Genomic DNA, 15,411 nt, shown 5'->3' with positions numbered 1-15,411 from the left:
TCAGGGTGCTGCTCTTCTCCAATCCACCCTTCCTCCCCCCACCTTCTTGGGATTTAGCACAGGACTCCTATCCCTCAAGTTCATTCCTCAGCCTTTCCCTATTTTGGGGATACCACTTTGCCTTCTTTCCGTCCTCCGATGCACCAGGACCCCACAGGCTATTCCTAGTCAGGTCTGTCTCACTCGGTACGCTGTCCACCCCGCCCCACCCCTGTACCTGGCAGGCCCCAGCAAGGGGGAGGTCTGTAGCCGGGGGGTATCGGAGAGCAAATTCCTGCCTCCCAGTGGCACCCACTCAGGCTTCCGTGTGGGTGACTCTGCAGGCTGGGGGCAACACAGTCACTGTGTTCTGCTGACTTTTCTGCCGTGAGCCTTATGCTTCAAGCTTCTAGCAGGCTCACGGCAGAAGCCATCCGTTATCACAACAGCCGCTCACTATCTGATCAGGGCGCTGTTCTTCTCCAACCTATCCCACTCCTTCCAGATCCAGGGGGTCCTTCACCTGCACAAACCTGTCCTGAGGGCCTGTCTGGCTTTGGTTTGGACACACATGGACAAGTCTAGCCCTGGGTGGCCTCAGTTTCCCCATATGTAAATTAAGTAAATGGACACAGCAGAGCCTAACTGCAGGGCGAGGTGGGGACTGGATGACCCTCTGTGGGGTCAGGGCACAGGGACACATCACTCACCACTGCCCCGGCCGGCTGACTATCAGCGCCCATTCTACCTCTCAGGGAGGGGTGCCTCGGATGGCATCTGCCCTGTGGTAGCAAGGGTGCCGGCCAGGCCAGCTGCTCCTCTAGCATGGGGCCCACACCCCACCCACCAACCCTCACCCGTCCCATGAGCTCAGTTTGCCCAGGAACTTCTGAGCCTCTGCTCCCCACCCAGGAACCAGGACCAGCCTTCTCCAGAGCTTGCTGCTGAAGAGGACGGGTGCACAGCCCCAGCTCTGTCCCCAAGTGGAGACCAGGCACAGAGCAGCCCCCTTGGGCCCAAATTCCTGCATCTGGATCTGGGCTGCAAGCGCACTGGCCAAGAGCACGTGGAGGCGGCAGGGTCAGAGGGACCAGAGCCTCGGAGAGAAGTTGCTAGAGCCCTCTTGGATGGCCCCGAACATCCAGGGCTCTTGTGCGCAGCCAGGCCTCAGCCCTGCATGGCCTCACAGAGCAGCTCTAGGCCTGCTGGAGCCCCAAGGGCCCACTCAGGTTCATCGTAGAGCCCCACCAGCACACCCCAGAAATCCTTAAATGCAACAGCAGCGGGAAATACATGGCCCTGGCAACCCAAGTGCCACCACACCCGAATGTAAGCAAAGACACGGCTTCCTTGCTGTCCTATATCCTCTCCCAATCAGCCTGGCCTCACGAGGCCCATAGCAGGTGACAGTAACACCAGAACCCAGCATGAGGGAGACCCCTGCCTCTGGAGAGCTGCTGAGATCTGCTCCTTCTGGGGCTTTCCAGCTCGGTAGAGAACACTGAACGCTGCACGCGTGCACACCCATGACAGCTCCCTGGCTCAGGGAGGCATTTACGATGCACCCAGGTCTGGAGGAGGTGTGGGGCTCACAGCTGGGAAGGTCCGTCTCCTTGTGGTGCTTCAGGGTCAAGCCCTGGGTGCAGCAGTGGCTGTCCCAGAGACCCAGGCGACGTGGGTCACAGCATCGCACGGCTGACCTCTGCTGGCCCAACAGGAACCACACACAGCAGGCAGAGAGCCAGGCGCCGCCTCCTGGATACGGTTTAATTCCCAAGGTTTCCAGGGATAAGCGTCCCTTCCCCCGTACAGGAAGCACAGGCTGAAAGGGCCAGAGTCCTTACTCTGTTGAGCAGCACAATGCTGGCCTGGCAGCACCAGGAACCCGGACCACCATGAGTCTGCCAGCCCCGCGATCTGGTCTGTCCAGGGCGGAAAGCCGGGCCCGCTCCCTGCTCGGCCCCAGAAGGGGTGGCACGAGACCCTGGACTTTTCCTGTGGCCTCAGGGAGGCACAGCTGCAGGTCGGCGGCTCTCCTCTCTGTGCCTGAAGCTGCGCAGTGGGTTCCGGCTCCTCGCCTTCTGTCGGGCAAGGTCGCATATTAGCCGGGAATCAGGTTTAACGAAGACGTGGTCCCCGCTGGACAGGGCAGGCAGCAGACCCTCCTGCATTCTTGAGGCCCTTCCCCCACCAGTCCTCAGAGCAAGGTGTGTGCATGCCCCGAGGACAAAAGAACGAGACAGGGAAGCCCTGTGGCACTGCCAGGGCCCCAGGAAGCTTACCTTAACCTTGGCCTTCTTAGAGGCCACCTTCTTCCGCTTATGAGGGTGGACAAGACCACGCAGAGCAGGAGGGACTAGAAAACACAGAGACCCCACGGCTGCCACCACCCTTGCCCGCATGACCCACCTGCCCACCCATGCCCCCTGTAGCTGGCGCCTGGCGAGCTGGCTCCAAACTGACCCTACGTCCAAAGTGCCCAGGAGCCCCCGCTGCCTCCCGTCACGTGCCCAGGGCCGTGGGCATGGCTGTCTCCTGGGGTGAGATTGCGGAGATAAGGGCTAAATCCCTCCCCGACACAGTTTCAGTTTGCTGCTTTAAGCACTAGGCAGAAAAGTAAAATCACATGCATTTTTAAGGCAAAAAGAAATACTTCTAAAATAGAAAAAGAACTTGCAAGTAACTTCTTCGCACACGGCCTATTATCACAAATTCATCCCTAACTGGTGGCCTCTCCTCCGACACCCTTCCTACACCCACCAGGCCACACAGTCACTGCTGCCCCCTGCTGCGATCCTTAGCCTCTGGCCTCACCTCCACTGGACCCTGGCAGGGTGCCCGCCCAATCCCCCCAGATCTCCACACCCCGTCACCATCCTCTCCCATCTCCTAGGCCCCCACCACACACTCTTGCCAAAGACTTTGTTCCTGTGGAACAGAGGACAGGGTTCCCTCACCCCTTCTCCCTGTCCCTTGAGTTCACTGTCCTTGGGGAACACGGCCCCATCAATCCCTGTGGCACCTCCTATCTTCTGGATCCTTCCCCACCACTGGCTCAAGCCTCTCCTACACAACCCCAGGCTCACAGGGGCTGGCTGGCCCTTGCTGGCCCTTATCCCTTAATCCATCTTTAGCCAAGTTCAGCACAAAAACACACATTGTTGTCACCAAAGACACCGCACACTGCACACCATTATTGGTGTTAAGACTCTTCATAAAGAGAACCAGACTCCTGAACCTCTTGGTTGGATTTTGGCCTCGCCCGCACCCCGAAAGCCGAGCTCAGGGTCCATTCCTGAGCTCTGACTGCAACCTGGGCAGCTCTGGTCACCCCACTGACTGTGGCAGAGACTCCAGCCCCCCGCTCCCTTTCCACACCCACCAAGCTGCGCAGCGAGCCGCTGGAATGGGATCACCTGGCCTGCGGCACAGGGCCCTGCCCTATCTGCCCCCCATCTGCACAGAGCAGGGACCCCCTGCCTCCGCTGACCCAGGGTGCTGCACTCACCCAGGTAGTCGGGGACATGGCCCAGGTGAGGCTTCACCACGGCCGGGTGCAAGGGCAGGTCGTGCCGCAGCAGCTGGAGGTCCCGNGGCAGAAACAGGCTTCCTTCTAAGGCCCCTCCTGGGAGCAGCTGCGCCCCACGTGTTCCCCGCTCAGGGCCACGTGCATCTCCCACGGAGGCCGAGCGCCCCCACCCCGGCCCTCACCTTGAGCCTCTCCGAGTGCAAAAGTTCCTCCTTGATCTCCTTCAACCTCGCCTCTCGGATGGCCTGTTTCGTCACTGAGCGCATGGCGTCCTGGGTGTGCACACCCAGTCAGGATGGTGAGGTGGCCCAGTCCTCCCTCGTGCCCAGTGTATAGCATTAGGGGTCTGACGTGGGTCCCAGAGGAACGCTGCCCCGTCCCCCCCCGCCCCACATCCCACTCACCCTGCAGCGATAGCGGAAGCCCTCAATCTCCCCCATGCGGAACTGGTAGGGAAGCAGAACAGGAGCCCCATTCTCTGTGGAAAGGATGGCAAGGAGGGTCCCCTGGGCTGAAGGTTTGGGAGGGTCTACCGGAAACCATCTGCTCAGAGGCCCCCCCTAGCTCCCTCCCTGGGGAGCAGCAGCCCAGAGCCCAGCCCGCTGCGTCCCTGTGATGTGCATGAGCAGTGAAAAACCTGAGCCTCACGGATGGCCCACGACAGCTGCTCCAGGACAATGTGGCTTGGGCGGCCTGTCATCCTGAGCGCCGGTCACATCCTCAGCCTCGGAACCTCCCGCCTACCCACTCTCACCCCCTGCGGCCGCTCTGGGCTTAAGAGCAATGAGCACACAGCCAAGGGCGGCACAGAGCACCACCACCTGCAGTCAGAGCCCGTTCTGAGCAGGAGTGGCCGTGCTGGGACACTCAGAGTTCCTGACAAATTAGCATCCCAGCCGAGGAAACCAGGGCACAGAGCACCCCTGCATGCCTGCCAAGCAGTGCCCTGGCCCACCTTCCGCACCAGCCTATGGGCTCAATGCCACATGGTGAATGGTGTCCTTCCCGGACTCCCAACATGGGCAGGAATGAGGCCCCAGCGGAGCACTGTCTGGACCCTCCGCCCAGAACTCCCTGGCTGGCGGGCCGCCTGACCCACGCCCCCTGCATGGCCGCCCCTCGGCCTGGAAGACTGCCAACTAGGCAGCTGCAGCGTAACTTCGGAGGCACAGAGCCCAGACCATGGCTGGACAACTGAGAGTCAGGGCAGGACCTGCCACATTGCCTCCTCTCCCAAGATCCTCTCCTGGGACACCACCATCCTCCTCCCCTCTCCCTAAACTCCCTCCCTCTACCCTTGCCTCTTGCATCAGATGAGATGCTTGACTGTGACCACTTGCCTGACAGCTCTGGGCCTCGGCTTGCTCATCTGGGGGGGACGCCACTTGCCACCCACGGCGGAAGAGGGTAGAGCAAGAGGGAAGTACAGGGCAGGGCCAAGCAGGGGTGCTGCCGCTCACGCTAGCATCCCCACAGCCAGACCCACCACCGGGTCTAAGGTATCTCGAGAGAGGAGGGCTAGGCTCTCACCTCCACTGAGGAGCTCCTCGATTGTGTCCAGGTGGGACTGCTCAGAAGGCAGCACGAAGGTCAAAACCATTCCTGGGTTGTTGGCACGGGCCGTCCTGCAAGGACATGCAGCCCGGCATGAGTCTCCGCCCCGGCCAGAACCCTGCTGCCTGCCCGCCACACCCCAGCCCTCCCACCTGCCAGCCCGATGGATGTAGGCCTCAGGGGTGGGGGGCAGATCGAAGTTGAGCACAGCGCACACGTGGTGGAAGTCTATTCCCCGGGCCACGCCGGCCTCCGGATCAGAAGCCCTGTGGGGAAATGTCCCAGGTTTAAAACTCTAGAATCATAGGGAAACAAACTTGACAATAAACTATTTGTAAAAAAAAAAAAAACAAAAAACAAAAAAAATCTCTAGAATCGGGACTGTTTCAGGAGCTGGAGTGGTGGAGATGGCCACCCCCTTGCCTTGACCTCACCGTGGGGGGAAGAGTCGACCAACCACACAACAGGGCAATCGGAGCACCACGCCTGGAGCCGGTCAGGGTCAGTTCCCTTCAGAACCCTGCTCCTCGCCCATCACGGCTACACACCCAGCACAGGATGGCCGCCAACAACGCAAGTTTGGCCCTTACTGCTGCCCCAGGGCACACGCAAGTGCACCCTTCACCCCTCTTCTGCGGCCCTGCAGGACTGAACACCGGATTTCCTGCAGGGGCTGGGAAGACAGACCAGCACTCACCTGTCCCCCTTGGGTCCCTTGCCCCGACGCTTGCCCTTGACTGGGGCCCCCAGGACCTCGGTGTCGGTGGCAATGACGCAGTCATAGAAGCCGTGGTTGAACTGTGAGATGATGTGGCACCTGTGGCCCCAGAGCAGAGGCATCGTCAGCCCCAGGAGTGAGGTGGAGGCCCCCTCCCACCCCAACACCCTCGTAACCACCATCCTGACTCCTCCCTCTTCTCCAGCTCTGCTCCTACTAAACCTCCGTGCCTCAACAACCTCAGCTGAAGACAGGTGACAGTGGGAACCTCAGAGTCATGCCACAGAAAGTCAGCGAGGGTCGCCTGGCCTCTATTTCGCACTTAATAGATGGGAACGGCAGCCGTGCCTCCCTGCCATCCCCTCTGGCACACCTCAGCGAGGGGAGACACGGCCCACCTGGACTGTAGCGGCAGCTCTCCATTGAGCACACAGGCGGGGATGCCGAACTGCTCCAGGAACAGGCGCAGCCGGTAGCTCCGCTCCAGTGTGTTAACGAACAGCAGGGACTTGCCCCGGATCAGCGAGAGCTTGAGCAGTGCGTACAGCAGCAGGAACTTGTCCTCCTCCGTCTCACAGACCACCTGGAACTGCTTTAACTGGTCTGGCCCCGGCAGCTGGGACTCCTGCAACTTCAGGGTGACCTATGGGAAAACAGCCTCGTGGTCAGGAAGGGGACACGGCGCTGCCGCAAGCCAACCAGGGCACAAACGTGAGTGAGGGGCACCCCGCGTCCCCTTCATCTGGGCGCCAGAACAACTCATTCAAAGTCCCCTAACCGTCGTGTGGGTGGAAGACACAAGAGTATGATGCACTGGGGGCATGTGACAAAGAGAAACACACCATAAAGGAGCACACTAAGGAAAGCCCGTGGCAGCAACCTTTCATGGCAGCAACCTTTCAGAAGAGTTCAGCTCACTTAAGGAGAGANTTAGGCCTTGAACCACTCCTGGCAGACACATGCAAGCATGTGGTGGTAATTTTGAATTGGTGGATAGTGTGTTAACAACCCCTGGCCCCTAGTGCCTCAGAACCCAGCAGGCTAACGCTCTGACAACTGTCCCACCCACGATACCAAAGGGCTCCTTCGAGTAGGGAGTTTCACATCAGCGACTCCAGGTGCCACTTCAGGGCGCTCACCGGGTTATGCAGTACCAACTCTTTGAGGGCCTGCACATCCTCGTTGAAAGTAGCCGACATCAGAAAAGCCTGGTAAATCCGGGGCAAGTGACTGCAACAAAGNGCGCCACCCCCCCCCACCCCTCCACCACACCAGCTTCCTTACCAGAGCAGACTCTTAAGTTCCTCCTCAAAGCCAAAGGAGAAGAGGAGGTCGGCCTCGTCCACCACCAGCAACTCCAGGGAGTCTCGCAGGGTCAAGCTGTCCTGCTGTAAGTGGTTTAAGATGCGAGATGGGGTCCCCACTACGATGTCAGGCTTCTCCATCAGCACAGCTCTGCAGGCAGGCAACACCTCAGTATCAGGAAGAAAAGAGCAGCGCGGACCTCACCCCTGGCCCAGTCTTCCTCCTGGCTGCACAACCCCCCAGCCCCGTGCTCTTCATTCCTCCACCTGCTGCTCTCACCCACCTCTGAGAGGCTGAGTCCTCAGCAGCGGAGACGTCTGCCACCCGGATGTCCCGAGCGCAGTAGGCGGCCAGCTGCTGAATCATGGACCGGGCCTGCCGCGCTAGCTCCTTGGTGGGCACCAGCACCAGCGCTCTCACAGCCTGCTCTACCGCGGGGCCGGTCTGCAAGAGCCCAAATGACGTACTTCAGCCGGCCAGCCCGCGCCACCTCTGGGCCATAGGCTGCTTTCCTCTGCCTCTTCCGGGCAATCTGGCCCAACTGGAGGGTCTTCCACACAACAACCTGGCGGTGTCCTGATCAAACCCTAGCTCACTTGTACCCTCCTCAGAACAGAAGGCTCTTTCCGCAGGCGCTGTTACAAAGTTACTTAGGCAGGAGTTAGTGCGCTGGAGTTCACATGAGCTCCCTAAGTAGGACCGGGAGGGGTGCCCATTCCCTGAAAGGAACGCGATATGCTCGATATTATACAAAGAACGACGGTAGCAGCGCTTGGGCCGCGGCCAGGCAACCTCGGCCCAGCCCAGAGCGCGGACCACAGCAACAGGCTCGCGCCTCCCGCCCTCCGGGCTCCCGACCCAACCCACCGCCTTCCTGTGGAGCAGCAGCTGCAACATCGGAACGGCGTAAGCGGCCGTCTTCCCCGAGCCCGTGCGCGCCCGAGCCAAGAGGTCCTTCCCCTCCAGGGCCAGCGGGATGGCCTTCTCCTGGATCAGCGTGGGGCGCGACCAGCCCAGGTCGGCGACGGCCTAGGACACACGAAGCGCTCAGAGGGCGCGCGGCGCTGGCAGCCGCCCCACGCCCCATCGGCCGGGTTCCTCAACCCTCCCCGGTACCTGCAGGAGCCGAGGGTCGAGGCCCATGTGCTCGAAGCCCAGCGCTTCGGGGTCCGCCATGCTACCGCTCTGCGACGCCTGCGCGCTCGCACTCCAGTCAGAGCGCGACTGCGCGAGGACGCGCCCCCGGAAGTGCTGCGGCCTGGGCTTCCGGCGCTCCGGCGGAGCTGTGCTGCTGTGGCTGTGCGCAGGGTCCGGGGTCGGTGGCAGAGCCGCGTCCGCATGCCCGACCGGGCGGGGTTCCCCGTGGCGGAGGCGCGCCTGCGTGGACGCCGGCGGGGTCTCCTGGGAGCCCGCCTCCGCCCGCCCACCACGGGCGCGGACCAGCAGCCTCCCCACAGTTGTTGCCTGTGGCTCCGCCTTCAGTTACCGCTGCCTCTGTCAGCCTCGCCCTAGGAGTCCTGCCAGCGCTGCCTCTTACCGGGGAACTATCGTCGTTGCCGGAGTGTGTGCGCCCCGCCTGGGAGAGGGCCCGTTGTCCGTCCCCCGAACCCGCCCCTGGGCCGCCGCTCGAGGCCACCTTCTCTGCACCTGTGGTGCCCGTGGGGTCCAGGCTGCTGTGGGAACAGAGGAGAGGGCGGCGGCTTGCAGAGAAAGCAGGTAGTCCTGGGTGCACCTGCCCACGAGTTCAGGACCACAAGGCACTCCAGCAACTAGGCCGTAGAGGGATGAAGGTTGGAAAAACAATTAGCATGAGAGAGGAGGTTGGCCTGGGGTTCCTGAACGTGGCTGCCCATCAATTACCAGCACGTGGTTAAAAACAAGGATTCTTGGTCGCCACCTGTATCAGTTCCCTGTTGCTGTAACAAATCACAAACTTAGAGGCATAAAACAACACAATAGTTCTGTAGTTCACTCTTACAAGGTTACACTGGGCTGAAATAAAAATTTTGGCAACACTAAATTTCCTTCTGGAGAGTCCAGAGGAATCATTCATTCCTCCTTTGCCCTGCTTGCCTGGGGGCCCACTTCCTTCACCCTCAGCATCAGCAATGGGGGATTGAGTCCTCACATCTCATCACTGTGATATTCTTTTACCTCCACTTTTAATGAACCTTGTGATGACACTAGACTCACCCAGATAATTCAAAGTAATCTCCCTATTTTCAAGTCAAATCAATAGCAACTTTCATTTTCCTTGGCACAGAGCTGGAGACCAGGCCTCTCCCCGTACCGTTTTTTTGTGGTTAGGATACCATATTGCCTAAGAAAGCAAGAATTTCAGAATGTAATCAGGGTAGCATTGGAAGAAAAATCAGAACTCTCTGAATCTAGCCAAACTTGTTTTCTTAAAAAAAAAAAAAAAAAGTCACACACCAGCATGGACACCCTCCTCCCCACAGCCACCACTTGCTGGCCCATCTTCTGGCCATTGATATTCCCCTTGCCCCATCAGTGGGACAAATGCCCACATTTGTCCTCTCTCCACGCCCCTTCCTTTCAAAACTTCACAGAACAGAATTTACTGACCTCCTGGCATAATCAAGATGCACTTGACTGTGTCTGCAGAGGACACACTGGAAGCCCACTCTGGCTCTTAGATATAGTCTCCTGCCCTCCCTCAGCCCAGGCTCCAGCAGAACAGCCATGGTCCCAACCATGTCCCTTTGTCCCCAGGAGCCTCAAGCCAGAGGTCCACACAGCTAAGAAGTTCCAGGGCCATCTCTTTTTCCCTGTGTTAATTCTAACATAAGAAAATTTAAAACTAGGGGCTCCTGGTGGCTCAGTCGGTTGAGCATCCGAATTCGCCTCTGGCCCTGATCTCACGGTTCCAGGAGTTTGAGCCCTATGTCGGGCTCACTGCTGTCAGCCTATTAGCATGAAGCCAGCTTTTGATCCTCTGTCCCCCTCTCTCTGCTCCTCCCCCACTTGCACTCTCCTCAAAATAAATATATTTTAAAAATTGAAAACTAGTTTTAAACATTCAAGAAATTTTAGAGAAGTCAATTACAGAAAATCACTTACTGGACTGTTACATGCCCATCAGAATTAGAAACATGAGGAACACTTAGTTTTAAAAATTCTTACAGATATTGAATGACAAAGCCTAGAAAGCAACTTGCATGTATTTTTATGAGAAAAATACAAACACATGTGGAACAGCATGGGATGTAGGGAAAAAGATTTAGTTCTGTAGGTCAAATAAACAATACACGTTAAATAAGCAAATGCATACAATAAATAAAACCATGAAATAAAATGCCAAGATTGGGCAAGATGACGACAGCAGAGGGGCAGTGGGCTAAGATGTTTAAAAGATTCCAGGGGCTAGAAAACAGGTAGTTTATTTCCTCACATGATTCCCTGCAATGGGCCCGCTGGGCTGACCTCTGCGAGTGGGCAACTGCCCTGTCCGTCCCACACCCATGGACACCCACTCGGCCAGACCCTGGCAGCATGAGGCCACACACTGAAGCCCACCGCAGGGCAGCATGGGAGCCAGCAAGGCCAACGCCCTTTCTTCCACTTCCTTCCGTGTCTCCCCTCTGTCCACCACCCCTTACTTCATTTCAAACAGGGCTACTACAACACACTTTATTTCACTGGAAAAAATCTGTACGAAGGACCAAATGGGGCTCCTGTGAAGAAAACATTTGCCATGGCTTAAATAAAAGCGAAGGGAGGAGGTGGGGTAGGAGAGCCCCGCCCGTGCTAGCTCTGTGACTGCCTCACTCTCAGAGGCCCCGAGTGATAGAAATCGCAGGTGCCCCAGGGAAGTCTTGCCTGGCCGTCTGGGGAGGCCACGAGAGCACCTGTGACGTCTGTGAGCTGCTGCGGCCCTTAAATCAAAAATATTCGGAGAAACTGAGCACAGAGGGAACCAGATGGGTGTTTTCACCTAGTCAAACACAGGCAGGAACACTTCAACTAGGAAGTAAAATATATATAATTTATCAAAAAATAGTTCTAATATATAGAAAAACATTGCAATTCTCTGAGGCCTCTACCCCTTATTTACATTCACAAAGCCACTGAGCAAACCCAGGACTAACTATGAAACAGGGAAGCGGGCTTGCCCTGGCAGGGCGTTTAAGCTGCCTACTACAGAAATAGACGGGAAGAGAGAAGTTAAAGGGATAGTGGTGACTTTTTCACTGGCTCTTTTTGTGACAGGATGGAGTGGACTCCCTGGAGATGAAAAGAGCAAGACTTAGTCCCGGGTCAGTTTCGACTCCTAACAGACCCCAAAACGGACCTCTGAAAACTTGGACCAATATCCTTGGTCCTTGAGAACCAGTGTGAAAAGGTGGCCAATGTGAATGCTTTGTTGCCATGGAACCAATGTGGCTTGTGGCCTTTTTTCATTTTTTCTTCTTCCCTTAAAATGCAGGTGGATAAGTTACTGGGTGGGGAAAGTACCAAAACCTTGAGGTGACAGGTGGGATCAGACGGAGAGCATACTACACCAGCTTCTTGGCCTCAAAGAAGCTTTTGAGATGACGCATCTGCCAGATTCCGGTAAGGATGAGGATGACCGTCTGAGCAATGGACCACCACAGGACCCTCTGGTTGGTGCTCTCGCTGGTAAGACGGAAGCGTTCCTCACGATACTGCGCAGGACAACAGACCAGGGTTAGAGGCGCAGAGGAAATGCCCCTGGCTGCTGGGACGCCCCTCCCTCCTGTGCGGGATTCAACTTCAGAAACAAGTGCCTTCTGAAACACCGCCCCCACACTGGCAGTGGCCTCCAGGGTGGCGTGCTGCCCTCCACAAGCATCCCTGCGGGGTGGGCAACAACCACTACTGCCAGACTGAAGACCATCCTCTCTTCGCTGGTCTATGAAGCTTGAAGACAGCTATGGAGACCCATACTCCCCTGCGACAGCTGATCTCCCAAGTAGGAGAGGCCCCAAGCAGAAACTTCCAGTAGGCACAGCGGGTACAAAGGTCAGCTGCCACGTCCCAGTACAGTCGTGCGCTTACCCTCTGGTAATCCTGCTCCTTCTGGATCTGCTCCACCTGATCAAGCAGCTGGCGAGCTCGGAGCTGCAGCTCAGTCAGCTTATCCTTGGCAGCGATCTCGGGGTAGTTGTTGGCATGCTCCCCACCCTGGATGTCTAGGTGCACACGCTAGAAAGAGACGGGGTGGGAGCCCCAGGATCCGAAAGTCAGAAACCCTCTGAGGTTACAGTGTCTGAGCCCAGGGGCCTCTGACTCTGTTCCAGGCTACGGAACCTACTCTGATCCCTGCTGTGTCTGTCTCTCTGTGACTGTGTCACAAAGCGTCACAAACAACGATGGCCATGAACTCAAAACTTGGCGGAATCATGCGAAAGATTCCGAACTGTGGCCAAAGAGAACAGTCTCTTACCAGTCTGCCGCCAGCAAAGAGGGACATCTTGGTGGAGTTCGAGTGCAGGCAGATCTGGTGGTCACCAGGAGTGTGGGAAGTAAAGGTGAAGCGGCCCTCCGAGCCATACTGCCGGGACAGCACCACCTGCAACAGGACAGAGAGAGCCCCTACCTGTACTGTCACCTGTCCCAGGGCAGGCTCACGTCCTCTAAGCTCCTCGCGTCCCAGGTAGCTCTAGCGAAGGAGGTTCCGACGGAGTCTGCAAAGCGCCCGTGCCCCAGTCTGAGCATGACCAGCAGCGACCCTACCTTGCCTTCGGGGTCCTTCACCTCCACGTGCATGCCCAGGCCCGGGGTCGATGGCAGAAAGACCTCCTTCTGCTTGTCCCACATCTGGGTGCGATAGTTCCCTGAGGAGCAGACAGAGCCGTCACGACCCGCCTGCTCTGCGCGGCTCCCACACTCCGCGGGGCGCCGTGGCCGCGTCTGGGGGACACGCAGGGCCCTGTCCTCCCTCGCCCCGCCTGACCGATGACCATGGTCTCGTCGGGGATTTCCTCGATGAAGCAGCGCTTCTCGGTCTCGCCGATGTGGAAGTAGAGGCCATTAGCGCCAGCTGCGCACAGCGCGAGCAGCAGGAGCGCCGGTTGTCCCATCGCCCGCCGCCACCCGCCCAGACACCTGCCAACGAGCGCTCTCGGCTAGGCGCACATGCGCGCGCCTGCGCCCCAGTCCCGGCGCCGCATCGGGGCCGGACACAGAGTGCGCATGCGCTGTGACTCCGGCCCGGCGTCCGTTCCTATCCGCAGGTCTTCCGGGCCATGCAGTGCGGCCGGAGAGTAGAGTGCGCATGCGGGGGACGCCCAGGGGCCCCTTCCCGATTCCCCGGAGATGCTCTCCTCGACATCTACCTAGCGCGCCTTCCGCCCTGTGCGCACGCGCTCGCCTGCGCCTCACTTCTAGGAGTCGCTGCGCAGCCGGAGTCGGAGCGCGCACGCGCTGGTTCGCTTGCGCTCCGACACTCTGCTGGCGTCGGGTCCTGCCTGCGTAGGGGGGGTGCCGCGCTCAGAGGCCGGGGGCTCGGCACCGGGGAAGGAGCGTGAGGTCTCGCGCAGGGGAGGCTCGAGTTGGTGGGGCTTTGGCGTGGCCCGCGGTCGTGCCGGCGTTTCCCGACCCTTGTGTTGGCGACACTGGCTGAGCAGGTGCGGGAACAGGGACCATGCAGACCGGGACCGGGACTGATGGGGACAAGTGTCTTTTAGTCAACATTTTACTGGACCTTGCAACTGTGGGGTGAGGCGTGACCACGGCCTTGTTTTGTAACCGCAGTCCCCGCGGTGTTCTCTCAGCCTGTGGCCTGCTCGCTGTTCCCTAGGTGAAGATTTGGGACATGCGGTGACCTGGATTCGGGCTGCTGGGCCGCTGGGAGTTACACCTGGGGCCCAGCCTCCAGTGCTGAGCGCCTTCCTGAACACAAAGAAACCCTGCCGGTACCTTCCTTGGCGAGCTGGACAGACAACCCTCCTGGAGACTAAAGAACGCAGTTGGCAAGGCAGGGCCTCCCAACAGCTGTTGGGCGGGGAAACTCAAAACTCTTCTTCAGAACCTGGAAATTTGGGTGTGGTATGAAACTTCCAGATTTTTAAGTAATAGCATTTGGCTCACTTCTGTCTGATGGGGCGGACAGTGAACACTCTGTGACCACGTTGGGCAGTCTGACCTCTGGTCAGATCTGGACCAGATTGCCCTCACAGCTTTCCCTCGAACTTTGGCCGAACAAGTGGTGCAAACTGGCCAACATCTGTGCTAGAGAATGAGGAAAACTCAGAATGAGCAGGGTCATGGACGTGTTTACGTCTCCTAGTAACACCTCTTCTGCGGGGCAGAGTAAGATGGAAACCAAAGCACATCCTAACTGGATGTGGAATCACAGCAGAGGATGGCTGAAACTGTTTTACACTTTGTATAAATAGAATTTCCAAACCCACATAAACATATAAGTTACAGGGAACTTTCCTATACTCATCACGCACCTTGACCAAAAATCAAATTTTTGCCTTTCATTTCTTCCTGCATTTTTTCCCTTAAGTATATTGAAGTATATTTTTCCAGACATCACATCTTTGACAAGGACTACAAAATTAAACACAATTCTTTAATGCTTTCTAATACTTAACATATGATAAGTTCCCCCCATTGTCTCAGAAAACTGTAGTTTACTCAGGGTCCAAACAAGGTAAACCCACTGCATTCACTGATCTTTTTTTTTTTTTAATGTTTTTTATTTATTTCTGAGAGAGAGGGAAAGAGAGACAGCATGAGCAGGGGAGGGTCAGAGAGAGAGACACAGAATCTGAAGCAGGCTCCAGGCTCTGAGTTAGCTGTCAGCAGAGAGCCTGACGCGGGGCTCGAACCCACGAACCGTGAAATCATGACCTGAGCCGAAGTCAGACGCTCAACCGACTGAGCCACCCAGGCACCCCTCTGGTCTGCTTTTTAAATTATTACTGATTTTTTTTTTTCCCAAAGAGAGAACATGAGCAGGGGAAAGGCAGAGAGAGAATTCCAAGCAGGCCCTGCACTATCAGCACAGAGTTCAACGCAGGGCTGAAACCCACAAATTGCGAGCTCATGATCTGAGCCAAAATCAAAAGTTGGATGCTTAACCCACTGTGCCACCCAGGCACCCCAATTTCTGTTCTTTTAAACCACCGTGTTTGTGGTGATTGGTTATGGCAGCCACAGGAGACCATCATAGAGGGCATCTGGTTAGAGGCGGGCAGGTACAATGGAGTGGCTAAAGAATGCTCACTGAGAAGATACCATGTGAGAGAGGCCCTCAGGGGTGGGGCAGGGAACACGGAGACCTGAAGAAAAAGCAAGAGCCCCAAGGCTGGTGTGGGGTGTGAGGTCACAG

The 15,411-nt window shown here is 57.5% G+C and overlaps 2 protein-coding genes and 1 non-coding gene across 5 annotated transcripts; all 3 read right to left on the bottom strand.

The window, feature by feature from the left end:
• Positions 1-1,713: 1,713 nt before the first annotated feature.
• DDX56 (DEAD-box helicase 56) lies at positions 1,714-9,438 on the bottom strand. Of its 3 annotated transcripts, XM_077765812.1 has the most exons (14): positions 8,202-9,433; positions 7,953-8,114; positions 7,369-7,529; positions 7,065-7,235; positions 6,920-7,010; positions 6,179-6,423; positions 5,760-5,879; positions 5,215-5,328; positions 5,039-5,133; positions 3,913-3,986; positions 3,691-3,780; positions 3,488-3,614; positions 2,262-2,335; positions 1,887-2,060 (listed from the first exon to the last, which is right to left on the bottom strand). In XM_077765812.1, exons 1-14 carry the CDS (start codon positions 8,259-8,261, stop codon positions 1,983-1,985), a joined length of 1,662 nt encoding a protein of 553 aa, XP_077621938.1. In that variant the 5' UTR covers positions 8,262-9,433; the 3' UTR covers positions 1,887-1,982. The 3 variants fall into 3 exon arrangements, with proteins under 3 accessions (XP_077621937.1, XP_077621936.1, XP_077621938.1); XM_077765811.1 differs by lacking the exon at positions 3,488-3,614 and having other exon boundaries at positions 1,714-2,057; positions 8,202-9,438; XM_077765810.1 differs by lacking the exon at positions 3,488-3,614 and having other exon boundaries at positions 1,714-2,060; positions 8,202-9,432.
• Positions 9,439-10,251: 813 nt separating this feature from the next.
• Positions 10,252-13,218, bottom strand: TMED4 (transmembrane p24 trafficking protein 4). The gene is made up of 5 exons (XM_077765808.1): positions 13,024-13,218; positions 12,804-12,904; positions 12,514-12,639; positions 12,126-12,272; positions 10,252-11,752 (listed from the first exon to the last, which is right to left on the bottom strand). Exons 1-5 carry the CDS (start codon positions 13,148-13,150, stop codon positions 11,603-11,605), a joined length of 651 nt encoding a protein of 216 aa, XP_077621934.1. The 5' UTR covers positions 13,151-13,218; the 3' UTR covers positions 10,252-11,602.
• Positions 13,219-14,887: 1,669 nt separating this feature from the next.
• Positions 14,888-14,972, bottom strand: TRNAR-UCG (transfer RNA arginine (anticodon UCG)). The gene has a single exon. It is a non-coding gene; the product is annotated as a tRNA-Arg (tRNA).
• Between the last annotated feature and the right edge of the window lie 439 nt (positions 14,973-15,411).

This window comes from Crocuta crocuta, unplaced genomic scaffold, assembly GCF_008692635.1.
Source record: "Crocuta crocuta isolate KB4526 unplaced genomic scaffold, BGI_CrCroc_1.0 scaffold751, whole genome shotgun sequence".
Classification (NCBI taxonomy): domain Eukaryota; kingdom Metazoa; phylum Chordata; class Mammalia; order Carnivora; family Hyaenidae; genus Crocuta; species Crocuta crocuta.
This window is presented reverse-complemented; position numbering and strand designations above follow the sequence as displayed.

Excerpts from the sequence above, each read along its gene's own strand:
- DDX56 (XM_077765810.1), bottom strand. The coding sequence starts at position 8,261 with ATGGCGGACCCCGAAGCGCTGGGCTTCGAGCACATGGGCCTCGACCCT. Across the intron at positions 5,880-6,178 it reads GAGCTGCCGCTACAGTCCAG|GTGCCACATCATCTCACAGT; the intron begins GTGGGCCGTGTC and ends CTGGGGCCACAG. Across the intron at positions 5,134-5,214 it reads TACATCCATCGGGCTGGCAG|GACGGCCCGTGCCAACAACC; the intron begins GTGGGAGGGCTG and ends ATGTCCTTGCAG.
- TMED4 (XM_077765808.1), bottom strand. The coding sequence starts at position 13,150 with ATGGGACAACCGGCGCTCCTGCTGCTCGCGCTGTGCGCAGCTGGCGCT. Across the intron at positions 12,640-12,803 it reads TGAAGGACCCCGAAGGCAAG|GTGGTGCTGTCCCGGCAGTA; the intron begins GTAGGGTCGCTG and ends GTCCTGTTGCAG. Across the intron at positions 11,753-12,125 it reads AGGAGCAGGATTACCAGAGG|TATCGTGAGGAACGCTTCCG; the intron begins GTAAGCGCACGA and ends TGTCCTGCGCAG.